General features: G+C 51.7%; 1 protein-coding gene across 1 annotated transcript; it reads left to right on the top strand.

Annotated features, from left to right (window-relative positions):
* Positions 1 to 81: 81 nt before the first annotated feature.
* On the top strand, positions 82 to 5,278 carry SWI5 (SWI5 homologous recombination repair protein). Its single transcript, XM_067040154.1, has 6 exons — positions 82 to 89; positions 200 to 370; positions 692 to 740; positions 2,419 to 2,540; positions 3,350 to 3,444; positions 4,930 to 5,278. Exons 1-6 carry the CDS (start codon positions 82 to 84, stop codon positions 4,992 to 4,994), a joined length of 510 nt encoding a protein of 169 aa, XP_066896255.1. The 3' UTR covers positions 4,995 to 5,278.
* The last annotated feature ends 12,996 nt before the right edge of the window (positions 5,279 to 18,274 follow it).

Here is an 18,274-nt window from a genome sequence, read left to right as displayed (position 1 = left end):
GAAGCCAGAAAAGGCGGGACCAGGGCGGTCCTAGGCCGCAGTGGTGTGAGCGTAGCCTCAAATCCCTAATCCTATTAGCCGATGGGAAAGTTGAAAGGGAAAGGGGCGTGGCTAACCCACCATTTGCCAGGAGGGACGGGGGAAGGCCTAATAAAGACTGCGTGCGCAACCGCGCTCCTTGCCTATTTGGTCGACGAAGGGCGGGGCCCGATCTCGCAGCGTGCTTACGTAGCCTATTCGTTGCCTCTGTGGCGTCAGAGAGCTGCGAACACCGGGCGGACTTGAGCGGCGGCTTCCCCGCACCCGCCCTGGACCCTTCCGCGCTGCAGAGCTGCCCGAGTCGGGGGCCCCGGACCCCAGGGCTGAGGAGGTGGGCGAGGAGCGGACAGCAGGGGGAAAGCACATCTCTTCCCACTTTGCTGACTCCCCGTAGCTCTGCCCCAGACTTTCTCTCCCCAGAGGTCGCCTCCAGAGACCACCCCCCCCCTTCCCCTGCTCCACATCAGAATCTCTCCTTCCTCCAGGATTCCTACCCCTATCCCGGGAGCATTATCTACCCTCTTCCCAACCGGATCCAGTTCCAGTCTCTGTACTTCACAGCAGTTCCTCCTCTCACACCCTCACAGTACCCCTTTCCTCCCAAAGCGTCCTCTGGGTCCAATCAGCCTTTTTCCCTCGGCTTCCTCTACAGGACTCAACCAGGACTTTCCAAAAGTTGCCGCGGGGCTTTCCGATCCCCTGTGAGTATGCTTGTGCCCCCTTCCTTGCCCTCCACCCTGTACCCCACTGCTGCTTCCAATCTTCCTCTCCGTCCCCAGCAGCAGCTGACCCACCCGCAGTCCTCTTCAAGATCTTCCCCCAGCTGACCTCATTCTGCTGAGAAACTCTAGGTCATTTCTAAGTCCTTCCCCATCTTTTCCTCCTGCCCACCAAGCTTCTAAGAAGAAACAGCGTCCTGTACTTTGTCAGTGGCACCCCAGGCTCTCCAAATGGGGCTCTGTCTCTCATTCTTCCTGACAGCACCACAAGTGGCTGGTTGGTTTTGTTCTTTTCACACCACTATCCCTCCCTCACCCGTTCCACCCACACGGAAACCACTCCCTTTCCCTCAAATGCCTGTACTCTCCCCTGCCTTAGGGCATTTGGATACACTGTCTGGAATACTTTTTCTTCCAGCTTTTTGCCAAACTGATGCCTACTCTTCCTTTAAAGTTGAGCTTCCTCAGAGAAGTCTTAGCCCCACTTCGGGCTCAGGCCAGTAGCTTCGTTAGCCACTCCCCTAGAACACTGTACTTCAACTTCAAAGCACCTTTCAGACTGGTAGTTAGTTGATTGGTTATTTGTCATTCACTCATTCACTTGACGAATTCATTCGAAAGAGTGCCTACTATGTGCCAGGTACTGTTGCAGACACAGGGCAATCAGCAGTGAATAAAACAGTCCCCGCCATCATGGCGTTTACACTCCAGTGGTATAAGGCCGTCAGTGAAAATAATATTAACGAAATATACAATATGCCAGGTGGTGATAGATGTTAGAAAGCATCAGGACAAAAGGATAGTGATTGAGGTGTGGCCGTTTAAATGGGGTGGTCAGGAAAGGACTTTCTGATGACGTGTGACCTGTGAGCAGAGCTTTAAATGGAAATTTCTGGAGGAAGAGCATGACTGTTGGGGGTTCTATGTCTGGGACTAGGCTATATGTTCCGTGAAGGCAGGGGGCCAGGCTTGATGTCTTATCCATTGCTGAACCCCTGGAGCCTTTACCAGTGCCTGGCAGCTAGTGTTTACTCACGATGTGTTGACTGACTGGTTAAAAATCCCCTGTCCTAAGAATGGGAACCACGTCTTCCTCGGTCTCTTGTATTACAGTTGCTCCAACAACATTTCCTGAAAATTAGCAGTGTACCAGGCACCGGCCTTTACGGCTTTTAGACGCACAAAGGACAAAGAGGAACGGTAGCCCCAGGGATGGGTTTTGCTACCCAATGCGATTATAAAGCCAGCGACATCATAGACTTGACAGGAGAATCCAAGTGGTAGACCTGAAGTAGATTCTCTGGGGTCAAATTGGAAACCAAGATGGGCCCTTTAGTTCAAGTTGGGTTTGGCTGGGAGTGAAAGAAAACCCAGCATCCCTCCAGCTGGTAGGAAAGAGGAAGGCTAGAGAAAGGCATGCCCTCTCCCTGCAAGGACAGTTCCCAGACATCGCATATGCTATTTCTAATTAAGTTCCACTTGCCAGAACCTAAGTTATAGGGCCACATCTAATTCCAAGGGAAGCTGGGAAATGTAGTCTTATTCTGGGGTGGAAGGTGTCTATTACTAACCAGAAGGAGGGAGTGGATATTGGGGGGTTTGTGTAGGTTCTGAGTTGTAAATAATCGGTCAGTCTGGCTTATGACTCTGTGCCACGCAGCGGCCATCTCCCAAGTCTGACCAGGCTAATGGAGCCAGCAAGGATTCTCTGCACCTTGACATTCAGAAGCTGAAGGAGAAGAAGGACATGCTGGACAAGGAAATCTCCCAATTAATATCTGAGTAAGTCTCTTTGGGTTCCTCAGTGTGCTTAAGATAACTTTTGTTTGTTTGTTTTTGGCCATGCCGTGCCATGCAGCTTGCAGGATCTCAGTTCCCTGACCAGGGATTGAACCCGGGCCACGGCAGTGAAAGCACCGAGTCCCAACCACTGGACCGCCAGGGAATCTCTAGATAACATTTAACTAGCGCCCAGTGACTGCAACCTAGCTTAGCATAAAAACGGGACTGTGCCGGGAATTCCCAGGAGTATAAGGGGAACTAGGAACTGGAAAGCCATGGCTCTCCCAGTCTCTTCTGGGGCCCACGGTCTCTGCCTCTGCTTCTGTCTGCACATGGGCTCTGTCCTCCCTCTGCAGGTGGGGTTCTCAGTGCCCAGGGGGAGCTGGCTCTTCCACGACTCCTGGCTTTTCCCGTGCCCTTGGCTCCAGCCACATGGCACAGACTGAGCAGCCTTTGAACGTGCATGTCACCCTTGAGGGGATCTGATTAGCCACCCGTGTGCCCAGCTGCGAATCCCTTGGCTATGACCAGGGTTACATAGTACCAGCATGGCTGAGGATGCCTCCCTAAGGGTACAGGGAGAATTTGCCAGGAGCGAGGGGGTGCGCTGATCTCCTGCCCTACCTTAAGCTTCATGAGAGCAGAGGGTCTATCTTGGCATCACTATCTTGGTTCCCAATGCCAAGCACCCAGTAGGCCCTTAGTGAACATTTGTTAAATAGATGCCTCGTTACTCTCTGAACCTTGGAGCCCCGTCGGCTTTCTCAACGATATTCTCTCTCTCTCTCTCTCTCCATTTCTCACCCCAGAGGCTACAGTGTAGATGAACTGGAGGACCACATCTCCCAGCTCCACGAGTATAATGACATCAAGGATGTAGGCCAGATGCTGCTAGGCAAACTAGGTGAGGGAGTCCCCATGCCCCAGGGGTGGTGGGGTTTTGCTCCTGGGCCTTCTAAACTGACCCAACTCCCCTACCGTTCTCAGCCGCCACGCTCCCTGAATGCCCCTCCCCTTCCTGGCCACCTAGCGAAGCAACTGTACAGCTCTTCCCGGAGTGCCTGCGGTTTTTCCCTGGGGTATAGAGCCTGCTTTTGAGTCTGGGCTCACCCGCCTGCCTGAGGACTAGGGTTCCCAGTCCTCCGGGGCCTACTCAGACCAATGGAGAGCCCAGCCTCGCCTCAAGTGGCCCACATGCTACAGAGGCAGAAAGTGCAAGGGGGACTCTGTGGCTCAAAGGGGTATCTTGTTCCTCCTTGAACACAGTCTCACTATCTAGAGGGCTGAGCCGAGACACAGGCACCTGTGTGTCTGAGCTGGCTGGGACAGCCCACCTTGGAGGTGAGGAAATGGGTACGTGGCCTTGGTTCCATCACCTGGCTTGGATCGGTGGGCATTCTGACGTTCAACCAGCGGTGAGCATCTGGGACAGCGCTCAGAGCTGGGGGCCGCCCGCTGGCTGCCCGAGCTGCAGCTCTCGTCGCAGAATTGCCCATCGGCATCTGGCATTCCACGGCAGGAAGGGCTTCTCCGTGTGTCAGTGGGGAAAGGGTCTCAAAGGAGGGGAGGGAGAGAGCAGAAGGAGGTGGAGGAGGACCAGGGCCCAAGAAGACAGGAATGTGAGGGGACTGTAGCCTAGAGGCCAAGGGCAATAAGCTCTTGTTAGACAGAACCCAGTCTGAGACCTGTCCTTCCAGGTCATAGGACCTGGAGCAGGCAGAGTGTCCTCTTTCATTCATTCAGGGAGTTTTTCCTGAGCACCTACTCGGTGCTGCTCAACAGGGTATGGGGACATTTCGGTGAACCAGACACTTGAGTGTCTCCATTCTCATGGGACTTATGTTTTGCTGTTGGAGGTGGGGGGAGGGGAATGGTCAAGAAGTAAAGGAACACAAATCAATGACTTATAAAGTGTGTTAAGTGCAGCGAAGGAAACAAAAGACAGAGATGGAAAACATTGAGGTATGAACAGGGTGGCAGGTGGGGATGAGACAGGGTGGTCGGGGCAGGCCTCTGAGGAGACCGCTGCCCTTGGGAGGAAAGAAGAGTCCGTGAGGAGGCGTCAGGAAGGGCATCACCAAATGGCAGGCGCGTGCACGTGCGCCAGGGTTTGCAGCTGGCCACTGATACAGTGTGAGTGTACACTTAACACTTTCAGCACACGACTCTCGCTGCTGCTTCATGTGGGTGAGGGTTTAGTGAGTCCAGTTTGGAGGGACCGGACAGGGCCCACCGTGGAGGAGCCTGGAAGGAGTAGCAGGAGGGTTATCTGGGCCAACTAGGGGAGCAGGAAGAAAGTGCTGGAGAGGGTCCTGGGTAGGCCAGGGCTTTGGCCATTTTCCCTCCCACTTCTCCCACTGGACGTTCTTCCTTCCTTCCTTCCTTCCAGCCATGATCCGAGGTGTCACCACCAAAGAGTTGTATCCAGAATTTGACCTGAACATGAATGACTGAGCTCACAGCCCCTTGTCCACAGCCCACTAGGACAGGCCGATGTGGACATGAGAAGCAGTGAAAGCCCAACCAGAGCACCTGCAGGCATTCCAGTGAGAAAGTGTCAGAAGCCCTTTTCTAGAGAGCCCAAGCCGAGTCAGGAGGGAGCCCAGAGAAGAAGGGGGGCAGGAAGGAAGGGGTGTTCCCAGCTCTGAGGTTCCTGAAATGTTCCAGTGATACCTGTGTATGTGTATATGTATCCTGTTGGTAAATAAACATATGAGCGATTTTGGTGCGAATCTGAACGCTGATTCCCTCTCCTCTGATAGCCCCCTGATCCTACCCTGGAAAAAGAGAGCCTGCCTTGGATTCTAACAAACTTCCATGTGCCAGGCACTGTACTAAATGCCTTATATCCATTGTTTCTAATGCTTCAATCCATCCTATGAGGAATTAGTATTACTATCCCCGTTTTACAGATGAGGCAATTGAGGCTCAGAGAGGCACAGTGACTTGCCTGAGGTCACACAGCCAGTAAGTGGCAGAGCAGGGATCTGAGCCCAGGTCTTCACTGTGAAGCTTCCGGTGTGCAACACTGCCTTTCTGGGCTGGGAAACAAGTGGGTAAGAGCTGAGAGTGAAATAGTGACACTGGGAGGAATTCTTCCCTGATCTATAGAATCCGGGTTCCACTCCCCAGTTGTAATTCTCTGCCAAGCATGGGTGAGCTGTTGTCATTTCTTCACCGCGTGTTGCTCATCCTGAACAGCCATCGCTGGCAGAAGTGCAACCTGAGTGTTGTAACTGCTGAGTGCAATCCAGAACAGCGGGATTTCACGTCGGACTTGCTAAGTATTCTGGCTGTTCCCGCTGCCCCTCTGCCCTGTCCCTGCTGGACATTCTCATAAGATTTCAGAAGTTATAGCAGTGCTTGGGGACAGGCTTTCATGAGGTGAAGTAAGTTTAGTTTCTAAAAACCAGCCATGCAACTCAGGCCTGGGTTTGAGTTCCAGCTCTGCCCGCTTACAGCTGTGTGACCGTGCGCAGCTGGCTTGGCCTCGATAAGTAGAAATGATAGTAGTGCTGTATGCATCAGGGCAATTAGCATTAATTGCCTCAACAACCCCCAAACCTCCTTGGCTGAATGCGGTAAAGGTGCCTCTGTTTCACAAAGTCCAATGAGGACTTGGTAGCCCTCCTACGTTTTGGAGCTTCCCCGCTGGAACCCACAGTGGGGGGAAAAGAGATGGAGAAGAAACGTCAGCTCTGAACCGACTCACCCCCAAATGGGCAGACGTCACTTCTGCTCACAGACAGTGGTCCAGGACTAGTCGTGTGGCCTGAACTGCTCTGGGTGAGCACCCAGGTAGTTGATGGGGACCAGCTGCCGTCTCAGCCACAAGTACCTACCTCCAAAGAGCGCTTCAGGGATTTGATGAGCAACTGCCGGGGACCCGGCACCTGGGAATGTCCGTCCAGCTCCCCTTTAATGCTGGACAGCAACCCGTCCTGCTCAGGGGACGGCGTGACCCAGGCCCATGCTCTGGTCCTGTTGCAGATTGCAGACAGTTGGCTTGTCCTGCCTCTGTCCGCAGAAAGAAGAGCTGGGAGCCACGGTGTCTGGGTCTCTGCCACGCAGTGCTTCTCTGCCAGCAGTAAGTAAGAAGCAATGACAGTGCAACATGATAAAGGCTGTCATGCGGTTACAGGAGCACATTTAAGCGGCACCTAACCAATTCGGGACATTGAGGAAACGCTGGGAGAAGAGACATCGAAGCCTGTGCAGTAAAAGGAGTCAGCCAGACAAGAACGTGGGAGAGTAGTATTCCAGGGGGGAAACTATTTACAAGGGCCCAGAGGCCGAGAACTTAGTGGACCCAGGACTCCAAGGGACTCTGGTTGCAGAGTGGTTAGGAGTGAAGCCTCTCCCAAACACAACTGTAACCCAACTCTGCATTTGGGGCCAATCTTTTTTTTTTTTTTTTTTTGAGCTGGGTGTGGTTTTTACTTTCCACAACTTACGTGTTTCATAATTTAATTCTTTTTAAAAATAAATTTATTGATACTTATTTTTGGCTGCGTTGGGTCTTCGTTGCTGCATGCAGGCTTTCTCTAGTTGCAGTGAGCGGGGGCTACTCTTTGTTGCAGTGCGCGGGCTTCTCATTGCGGTGGCTTCTCTTGTTGCAGAGCACGGGCTCTAGGCGCGCAGGCTTCACTAGTTGTGGCACGCGGGCTCAGTAGTTGTGGCTCGCGGGCTCTAGAGCGCAGGCTCAGTAGTTGTGGTGCAAGGGCTTAGTTGCTCTGCGGCCTGTGGCATCTTCCCGGAGACCAGGGCTCGAAGCCGTGTCCCCTGCATTGGCAGGCGGATTCTTAACCACTGCACCACCAGGGAAGTCCCTATAATTTAACTCTTATGTTGAAAAAAATCCAATAAAGACATTAAAAGCAGACATGTAGGAAACAAAAACAAAGGGAATGAACCATAATAATGCTTATTTAAGATGGTAGGATTATTGGTGGTTTTCCCCTTTTTTTCCCACTTCTCTGTACAGCATGCAATGTTATTATACTGTCGTCAGTACCACAGTTGTAGGACCATGTCTCCACACCTCCACCACTTCTTACTCGCTTAGTTCTCAATCTAGCTAGTTAATGTTGACCTTCCTGTAATTAGTTCATCCTTTCTTTTATTTTCTTTATTTCTCCCACCTCGTTTTGGTAGCTAATTTCAAATCTTATAGCAAGAGGGCTTCCCTGGTGGTGCAGTGGTTAAGAATCCGCCTGCCAATGCAGGGGACACAGGTTCGATCCATGATCTGGGAAGATCCCACATACCGTGGAGCAACTAAGCCCGTGTGCCCCAACTACTGAGGCTGCACTCTAGAGGCCATGAGCCACAACTACTGAAGCCTGTGCACCCCAGAACCCACATGCTGCAACTACTGAGCCTGTGCTCTAGAGCCCATGAGCCACAACTACTGAACCCACATGCCACAACTACTGAGCCCGCACACCTAGAGCCCATGCTCCGCAACAAGAGAAGCCACCGCAATGAGAAGCCTGCGCACCGCAACAGAGAGTAGCCCCCGCTTGCCACAGCTAGAGAAAACCCGCGCGCAGCAACAAAGACCCAACGCAGCCAAAGATAAATATAAATAAATTATATTTTAAAAAACTTAGAGCAAGATATCTTTCCCTCTTTAACTCTATACTAGTCATTTTGCTTAACTCTAACCTTATCCTCAACCCTAATTCCAGCTGTAATTGCAAATGTTACTAGAAAGCAAGGACACTTCTCACTAGTTCCCTAAAATCCCTGCCTCTTTATGGTTTTTCATTTTTTCCGCCTTGCCACGCGGCTTGTAGGATCCTAGTTTCCTTTTTTTTTTTTTTTTTTTTTTTTGCGGTACGCGGGCCTGTCACTGTTCTGGCTTCTCCCGTTGCGGAGCACAGGCTCCGGACACGCAGGCTCAGCGGCCATGGCTCACGGGCCCAGCCACTCCGTGGCATGCGGGATCCTCCCGGACCGGGGCACGAACCCGCGTCCCCTGCATCGGCAGGCGGACTCCCAACCACTGCGCCACCAGGGAAGCCCAGGGATCCTAGTTTCCCAACCAGGGATTGAACCCAGGCCCTCGGCAGTGAGAGCACAGAGCCCTAACCACTGGACCATCAGGGAGATCCCCCTGCCTCTTTACAAATTACAGACCTCCTGTGGCTATGGGCTTGTTTTCTGATGATCGCCCAGAGTTGCATTCTTCTGGAAGGCAACAAAAGGCCCTAAGGTAGATTCCAGGTTCTCAAGTTGAGAATGAATACACCGCCAGTGCTCCAAAGACTTCTTTGCCTGTGGGGCCAATTTTAAGGCACCCCTGGAGGATGCTTGGAAAGCATCATCTGGGTCCATTTCCCTCTGTGTGAGGTCAGCTCTCCCAGGTGTGATGGCAAGCAGAGGCCTCAAGGGGGCAGTGTCTGCTCAGAGATGCGCCCAGATGCCGGGGAAGCTGCCCCTGGGAGGGCCCTGCCTGGGAAGGTCTGGTCCTGCCAAGCCATTGGCCACAGACAAGATCCTCGGAATGCCCCACATAGAAGAGGGGGTTCTCTATGGAAGCACCTCTCCCAGAGTCTGAAGTGACCCCAACCGCCACCCCTGAGCAGTAAGGAGCCAGCTGGTTGTGAGATGTGCATAGTGACACGTGCCATTGGTCAGGGCGTGCCCTGATGGTGCTAGGAAACAGGCTACCAAGGGCAGCTGACACTGTGAGTGCAGGAACATTGTTTGATCACATCCAGTGTAAACCTTACTGCAAAACATTCATCATTTGGTACATACTAGAGTTCAAAACACTAATGAAATACAGCCTGTATTCTCATCCCTGAGGGCAGAAAGGGGTCGTTTCCGGGCAGCCTGACCTCATCGAGGCAGCGTCACCAAATAACACCCCGCTTTAGCTTTACTCAGAAGAAGAGGGAAATTTGCAGAGGGGAGGAAGGCCAGATCGGGGCCATCTGTTAGCGAAGAGTGGTGCCTGAGGGGCCCGCAGCCTTGACGCCGGGAGGCTCTGTGATGAAAGCTCTGGGTACTGTCAAGTGTCGTCACCAGGTGAAAGGTGACGACCACCGTTCAAACCAGTCGCAAGCTGGTTTCCCCAGAGAAGGGTTGATGGAGATAACTAACATTTCTGAAACCCTGTGGGTCAGCAGGGAGACGAGTGCTTCATGGGCCGTATCTCACCGGCACCTCCCATCCAGAGTGTGGGTAGGTGGAGTATCCCCATTTCCAAACTGAGGTCTGAGGGGTGCAGCAACTTGCTCAGGATCACAGTTCCAAGAAGCAGCTGAGCCGTCTGGCTCCAGAGCCTGGCTGACGGTGAGCTGTCTTCCTCCCGGCCGAGGCTCAGCCTCTCTTGAGTCTCACCCAAGGTCATACATTAATAAAAGAAGTCAGAACTTGAATCCAGAACCCTGAGCCTTTAAGCCCAGGGTCTTAGCCACAAATCTTCGCTGTGCTTCTTCGAAGTTGTACCTGCCCAAGACCCTGACCTAGAGGCCTCTACCTTGAGTTTGGCCTTGGCGCCTCTCTCCTAATTCCTCTGGGCGGGAGGCTTCGTTCCCTTCCCAGGAGCCTCTCATCCCCACCGTTAGGAACTCTGAACAGAAGCAGATCCTCTCCTGGCCTTTAGCTCCCTCTCGTGTCCACTCCAGAGTCCCAGAGGATCTCAGCGGCAATGATCATCGTAGCAGCCAACACTGGGAGCACATACCCTGTGCCAGGCCCCAAGCCTAGAGCTCAGCATCACTGCAAGTATTAACAATGGCAGCCCTAAGAGGTACATCATTAGCCCCATTTTCCAGATGAGGCAAATGAAGCTCAGAGAGGTTATGTCACTTTCTCAAGGAAACAAAGCTAAGTGGCCAACTCCGAGGTTGAAGGTTCCACAATCGTTCTCTTTTTTTAAAAAAAAAATATCTATTTATTTTATTTAGGCTGCACCAAGTCTTAGTTGCGGCATGCACGAGGGGTCTAGTTCCCCGACCAGGGATTGAACCCGGACTCCCTGCATTGGGAGCGTGGAGTCTTACCCACTGGACCACCAGGGGAGTCCCAACAGTCATCCTCTTTAAAGACCAGGTAATAATTTCCAAACCTCTTGAGTGTCACAATTACCTGAGAGGGCTTTTAAAGAAGAAGATATGGGTCTCTAACTCCTCCCTAGGGATTCTGCTTTGGTAGGGGGCCAGGCCTGTATTTTTTGTAACAAGCTCCCCAGGTGTTTTTGATATGTGGCCTCTCCGGTGAGCATTCCTGGATGGTTGACAGGTTGCCTCTAACCGCCAGGAATAACATCCAATCAAATCCTGCCTCCAGGGCTTCCCAGGTGGCGCAGCGGTTGAGAGTCCGCCTGCCCCGGTCCGGGAAGATCCCACGTCCCCGCGGAGCGGCTGGGCCCGTGAGCCGTGGCCGCTGAGCCTGCGCGTCCGGAGCCTGTGCTCCGCAACGGGAGAGGCCACAGCAGTGAGAGAAAAAAAAAATCCTGCCTCCAAACCAGCCATCTTCAAACCCATCTACAGAGCCACCAGACCCTAAGAGCCAGCTCTGGATCAAACCTAGGTGAGATTGTATCTGGCTTCTCCCCAGAGCCTTCTCATAGGCCCAGGCATTTGCTAGCTCTGCTCTTCCGAACTCCACCCTGGCACCAGCAGACCTGCCCAGCTGGTTTGCCTGGAAGGAGATTGGCCTGTTTTACCGTCTTAGGGCTCTTCTCGCTTCTGATTTACTAGGGGCTCAGGAAGTACCTGTAGGCTTGGGGGTGGGGACTACCTGGCGAAGATGGCTGCTTTGCAGACCGCGAGGGGGCTGGAAGGCCCCGGGACAGCCCACCACCCCGCCCATCACACCCGGCCATCCACCTGATGCGTGTCTCTCTTAGTCACCGTCCATGGCCCCGACAGCACCCCGATCCAAGTCTCACCAAGAGGGAAATTTCTTGGAGTAACTAATGTCTGTCCCTCTGGTTACCCAGCCCACCTCCAGGTGAGTCCCACGCCTCCTGCTGAAGTGCTCCAAGGAGGGGGTTAGTCAGGGTCGGACTGGATATTGCAGAAGAAATCAGATGATGCTACGGTGGTGGGAATGGGGTTTTGTTTGTTTTTATTCTGTGGCCAAACAGAGCTAAAGCTCAGCAGGCCATGCCAGGTATAGACAGATGCAGGAGGCTGGGCTGGTGGTGGCTGGACCTCCCCAGACCTCAGTTTCTTCATCTATAAAGTAGGTAAAATAATACCTGCAGTGGCCACTTCACAAATGATCATAGATATAAAAGCTGGATTAATGACTATAATGAAATAGGCAAATGTCAGCTCATTGTTATGATGATATATTTGTGTGTTCTAAGCATATTCCTGGCTCCCCTGGGAGTGCAAGGTCCTTACAGCTCAAAGTGGGGCCTTAATGAGCTAACATTCTTGGTGCAGTAGGGTGGGGTGGGGGGGGTGAGCTGGGGAATGTAAGAAGAGAAATTTCGTTATCTTGCAAACTGCGGTTATCTGGGTATTGATATTCATTCATCTAAGGTGGGGGAGACAGACAATAAAGCAAATAAAAAATCATTCTTCAGATGGTGGTAAGTGCTGGCACTTGTGAAAAAGGGTTGGGACCCAGGGACTTCCCTGGCGGTCCAGTGGTCAAGACTCCGTGCTTCCACGGCAGGGGGCACAGTTTGATCCCAGATGGGGAACTAAAGAAAGAGAGGTGGGGAGGGAGGAAGGAAGGGGTCAGATTCTGGAAACAACAGTATTTTGCCGGTAAAGCCAGCAGGATTTGCTGATGGGTTAGATATGGGGTGTGAGGAAAAGGGGGCTTTTAGGATTTGGGCCTGAGCGAGTGGAAGGGTGGAACTGTCAGTTACTGGAGTGAGGAATTCTGGGAAAGAGCAGGGTGCCGGGGAAGATAAGGAGTCAGCCTGGGGATCCGTTAGGTCTGAGACGCCAGCTCAGTTGGAAGTGGAAATGTTAAAGAACAGATATTTCGGAATGGAGTTCATGGGAAAGGTCCGGTGAGAGGTAACATAAATGTGGACACCAGCAGCTCGACAGATTGATGGCATTCAAGCCATGGGATTTCAGACTGGCGTCCTCAAGGAGTGGATGAGGGCCGAGAGAAGAGCTGCCTGGAGCTTGTGGGCACCTGGAGGAGAGCAGGGGAGGAGGGACTCCAGCAAAGAGGCTGAGAGGGAGCCAGGGAGGGAGGAGGAGACTCCTCCAGGAGGAGGCAGAGACCGGCTGTGTCAGACCCTGCTGAGAAGGAGCCGCTGGATTCAAAGAGCAGGAGGTCGTCCTTTGACATTGGCAAGAGCGGTTGCTGGAAAGCAGTGGAGAGTGAATAGGTGATTAGAGTGGGTTCCAGGGAGCATGTGGTGAGAACTGGGGGCGGCGACTAGAGACGATCTTTCCAGGAGCTTTACTATTTAAAACCAAATGTATCTATTTATTTAATTTTGGCTGCGTTGGGTCTTCGTTGCTGCGCGCAGGCTTTCTCTAGTTGCAGAGAGCGGGGGCCACTCTTGGTTGCGGTGCGCGGGCTCTAGGCACGTGGGCTTCAATTTTTGCAGCACGCGGGCTCAGTAGTTGTGGCTTGCGGGCTCTAGAGCGTGGTCTCAGTAGTTGTGGCGCACGGGCTCAGCTGCTCCACAGCACGTGGGACCTTCCCGGACCAGGACTTGAACTCGTGTCCCCTGCATTGGCAGGTGGATTCTCAACCACGGCGCAACCCGGGAAGCCCGGAGTTTTACTTTTAAAGGAGGCAGAGAAATGCAGTAACTGGAGAGAGATGGAAGGTCAAGAACGAGTATGCTTGTTTTTCTGTTTGGAGCTTTATTGGGGGTAAAATATACATAAAATACACATAAAGTTGACCATTTTAAGCATCATTAAGTGTACAATTTGGTGGCATTAAGTACATTCACATTGTTGTGCAACCATCACCGCTATCTGTCTCTATATCTCTTTCTGCAAAACTGAAATTCTGTACACAGTAAACATTAACTCCCCACTCCCCAGCCCCTGGGGACCACCATTCTATTTTCTGTCCCAGTGAATTTGACCGCTCTAAGTACCTCATATAAATGGAATCACACGGCATTTGTCTTCCTGTGACTGGCTTATTTCACTTAGCGTAATGTCTTTTTTTTTTTTTTTTTTTTTTTTTCGGTACGCGGGCCTCTCACTGCTGTGGCCTCTCCCGTTGCGGAGCACAGGCTCCGGACGCGCAGGCTCGGCGGCCATGGCTCACGGGCCCAGCCGCTCCGGCGGCATGTGGGATCTTCCCGGACCAGGGCACGAACCCATGTCCCCTGCATCGGCAGGCGGACTCTCAACCACTGCGCCACCAGGGAAGCCCAATAGCTGCTATTATTAATATCAGTATCATCATTGTCCCTTCAGGTCACCAGGCCTGCTGACTGCCAAACCCGCCCAGGCCCTGGGCTGGGCCCTGGGCCCTGGAAACAATTTACAATGATGGCATCAGTCCAGCCTTTAAGAAAAACAGTGTGACCAGCCACTTCTTACCTTCTGTAGAAGTCACTGGTGTAAAGGCCAGAGGAAAGGCCCTCAGAGTTGGGGTCCCTTTGAAGGAACAAACACTGGTCGTGCTGGCTCTTAACCCTGTGAGGTTAGATAAAACACATAGGACTTCCCTGGTGGCGCAGTGGTTAAGAATCCGCCTGCCAATGCAGGGGACATGGGTTTGACCCCTGGTGCAGGAAGAGCCCACATGCTGCAGAGCAACTAAGCCCGTGCGCCACAACTACTGAGCCTGTGCTCTAGAGCCCACGAGCCACAACTACTGAGCCCACATGCCACAACTACTGAAGCCCGCGTGCCTGGAGCCCATGCTCCGCAACAAGAGAAGCCACCACAATGAGAAAAGCCTGTGCACTGCAACGAAGAGTAGCCCCCGCTTGCTGCAACTAGAGAAAGTCTGCGCGCAGCAACAAAGACCCAACACGGCCAAAAATAAATAAATAAAAAATAAATTAATTTTTTAAAACAAAAAAAACACATAGACAACGAAACTGAGGTTCAGATCTTCCGTCCAGGGTCCTGGCCACACAGTGGCTGCTGACTCAGGGCGATTCTGATACAAAAGATCCAAGGCCACAGTTTCTGAGAATGTGGGACACTCACCTCAGGTGTGAAGGCCTCAAGCTGATTCTCACGGACAGGCAGTCAAGTGTATCAGTGGACACCGCATCTCCACGTGGGCCATTATTGTCTCCTAATACATCAGATACCTTTTGAACTGCACTGGCTGTTCCCTTGGCTTCAAAGTCTTCTACCTCCAGATAATTTCCTGGCTCAGTGCTTCACCTCCTTCAGCTCTTTATTCAAATGACTGTTTCTCAGGCAGCCCTAGTTAATATTGCCAACTTCCCTTTCCTCACTTGGTATTTGGGCTGTCTTGTTTACCGAGGTACTCCTGATGCCTACAGCAGGATCTGGCAAATGGTAGGCACTAAGTGAATATTCGTTGAGTAAATGTTGAATAAACTGGCTGAAACCCAGGCCTTTGGGAAAGCCACCCCATCCTGGAGGCATACTTTGCACAATGGGAAGGAACATCCCAAGGAGAGGCAGAGGTCAGGCCCTTCCTCGGAGACAGCCTGTGTCTCTGGGCACCCCCAGGGGGTCTGGAGGAAAGAACACTCATACCTGATGGACAGACAGGAAGAAAGGGCCACACTCTACTGTTCAATGAAAGAAGCCAGTTGTGATAACTGTGTGTACTGTAATTCCACTTTGTTAAAAAAATTAACCACTTGGGTTACTTATTCATTCAACATGTGTATACGGAAAACACATACAAGGAAAAAGAAAAACTTCTGTTTCCTTTCTGTACACAGTACTTCTGACACCAAATGTGTAGGGTTTTCCACACCAAGCAATTCTCTAATTTTTGGTGGACAGGACTGGGTGACCTACAATTTAACTCAGTTCTGACACTTACTGGCTGGAATTCACACACGCCGTGCAGGTCAAGGGCTCAGTCCCACAAGACTGCCTCCATTTTGGACACTGATCTCAAGTCACAGGTTGTCACCTGGGACATAGCTGACAGACTGGCTATAAATCAGGAGTTCTCATGACCCCCTCCTCAAGTTTGATAATTTGCTTGAATAGCACACAGAACTCAGAGAAACACTTACTTATGTTCGCCAGCTTATTATAAAGGATACAACTCAAGAACAGCCAAATGGTGAAGGTGCAGGGGACGAGGTATATGGGAAGGGGTGCTGGGCTTCCACGCCCTCTCTGGGTGTACCACCCAGCACCTAGATGTGTTTGCTAACGCAGAAGCTCTCCAAACCCCGTCCTTTAGGTTTTTTTTATGGAGCTTCTATTAAGTAGGCAGGTGTGGTGGAAAGGGGCTTGTAATGAATAACAAAAGACGCTTGCCCCTTTCCCCTTCTGGAGCTCTTTCAGGAACTGGGGACAAAATATACAACAAAAGATGCTTTTTACCTTTATCACTTAGGAAATTACAAGGATTTTAGGAGCTCTGGCTGGGAGCTAGGGACAAAGACCGAAAAATATATTTATTCCATCCCAATATCACAATACGTATTCGGTTCATTAAACAAATATTTACTAAGCGCCTACTATGTGCCAGGTCCGGGACTAGGTTCGTAAACCACCACCACAAAAGCAGCAATAGCTGCAGCAAAGAGGCAGGATGGTGTAGTGGTTAGGAATGCTGACTCTGGACCGCAGAGATGTGAACCCTGGCTCTGGACTCCCTTGCGAGGTGTCCTTTGGCTTGTCATTTGCCCTCTTCATGCCTCAGTTTCCTCATCTGTAAAACAGGGATAGTCATAGTGCGTAAACTCTAGGCCCATTTGAGGATTAAATGAGATCAGGTATGTTAACCACTCTTAGCTCAGGGCCTGGCACAGGGCAAGCTCTCTGTAAGCCTTTGCCCTGTGACCTGGGGCTCGTCTGGTCCCTGTATGAGACAGGCTCTATTGGTCACCACTTCCATCTGACAGGTAAGGAAACTAAGACTCAAGTAAGAAGTGTCCAACATGAACTCACTTGTCCAGTTCGCATCCTGAGGAAAGGGAAGGGCTGAGATTCAAACCCAGTGGTCAATCCCACAGCACCCCTTGGACCATTTCAATTAGCATGGGGAGCAGGTGTCATGTTCCTAAATGAAAAAGAGAGATACATCCCGTGGGGACTAAGTTTTATGTGTCAAGCTGGCTGAGCCACAGCAGTCACTCAGATATTGGGTCAAACACCAGTCTAGATGTTGCTGTGAAGGTATTTTCAAGATGAGATTAGCATTTAAATCAGTAGATTCACCACATTACCCTCCACAGTGGGGGTGGGCCTCATCAATCAGTTGAAGGCCTTCAGAGGAAAAAACCCAGAGGTCCAGGGAGGAAGGGGAAATTCTGTCTCAAGACTGTCCCGAGGGACTTCCCTCGCGGTGCAGTGGTTAAGAATCCGCCTGCGAATGCAGCGGATACGGGTTCGAGCCCTGGTCCGGGAAGATCCCACATGCCGCGGAGCAACTAAGCCCGTGCGCCACAACTACCGAGCCTGCACTCTAGAGCTCGCGAGCCACAACTACTGAGCCCGCGCACCACAACTACTGAAGCCCACACGCCTAGAGCCCGTGCTCCACAACAAGAGAAGCCACCGCAATGAGAAGCCCGCGCACCGCAACGAAGAGTAGCCCCCGCTCGCCGCAACTACGGAAAGCCCGCGCGCAGCAACGAACACCCAACGCAGCCAATAATAAGTTTATTTATTTATTTATTTATTTATTTTTCAAAAAGACAGTCCTGGGACTCGAGCTGCCGCATCACCTCTTCCCTGGGTCTTTAGCCAGCTGCCCTACCCAGCAGATTGCCCTACCCCAGATTGGCAGATCTTGAACCTGCCAATCTCTACAATCACATGAACCAATTCCTTAAAATAAATCTATATCATACACATCCTACTGGTTCTGTTTCTCTGAAGAACCCTAAGACACATCCTGTCCTAGAAACCCATGGCAGGGCTCAGGTGAGTGAAGTAGACAAAGCCCATCTCTCAATGGACTCCTGACATTTAGCTTTATAATCGAAGACCAACCCAAACTTTGTAGATTGCAGAATGAAATTCAGATACACTTCTTACATACATACAGTGCAATCAAATACAAAGTTTAAATTCTTATTTGGACAATGGAAGAGGAGCTGCTTGCAGAGGATCTGGAAGGGACAGCTGGATTCCTTGACCCGGGTAGCCACCTTCTAGACCCTCTGGGGTCCTACACCCTCCCCCCTTCCACGGGCTGGCAGTGCAGAAAGCGGTGAGCAGCCCTAGCCCCTAACGCTCCCATGGAGGGGTTCCTACGGGAGCGTTTATCAACCACAGCATCACACATGCCCCAGTCAACCTGCAGCAGGTGTGGAGGGGCCAACGCTGCGGGCGTAGCAGAGGCAGTGGAGGGGAGGAAGGGGCCTGCCCTGAACTCGGGGGAGTTTTCCGGTTATAGGACAGTAGTGCGCCGAGGAGCACTGGGCAGCCCAGGTGAATGTTTCACCACCTGTTATGGGTTGAGCCATATGCCCCTGACAAACTCTCATGTCAAAGTCTTAATCCCTAGTACCGCGGAATGTGACCTTATTTGGATCTATTTATGGTCTCTGCAGTTATAATTAGTCAAGATGAAGTAATATTGAATAGGGTGGGTCCACAATCTGACTCGTGTCCTTATAAGAGGGAAATTTGGACACAGGCATGCACACAGGG

Source organism: Kogia breviceps, chromosome 8 (genome assembly GCF_026419965.1).
Source record: "Kogia breviceps isolate mKogBre1 chromosome 8, mKogBre1 haplotype 1, whole genome shotgun sequence".
In the NCBI taxonomy this organism is placed as follows: Eukaryota; Metazoa; Chordata; class Mammalia; order Artiodactyla; family Physeteridae; genus Kogia; species Kogia breviceps.
This window is presented reverse-complemented; position numbering and strand designations above follow the sequence as displayed.

Bases quoted from the DNA above. Each gene is read 5' to 3' on its own strand.
- SWI5 (XM_067040154.1), top strand. The intron at 741-2,418 runs GTGAGTATGCTT...TGTGCCACGCAG, and splicing joins GCGGGGCTTTCCGATCCCCT to CGGCCATCTCCCAAGTCTGA. The intron at 3,445-4,929 runs GTGAGGGAGTCC...CCTTCCTTCCAG, and splicing joins GATGCTGCTAGGCAAACTAG to CCATGATCCGAGGTGTCACC.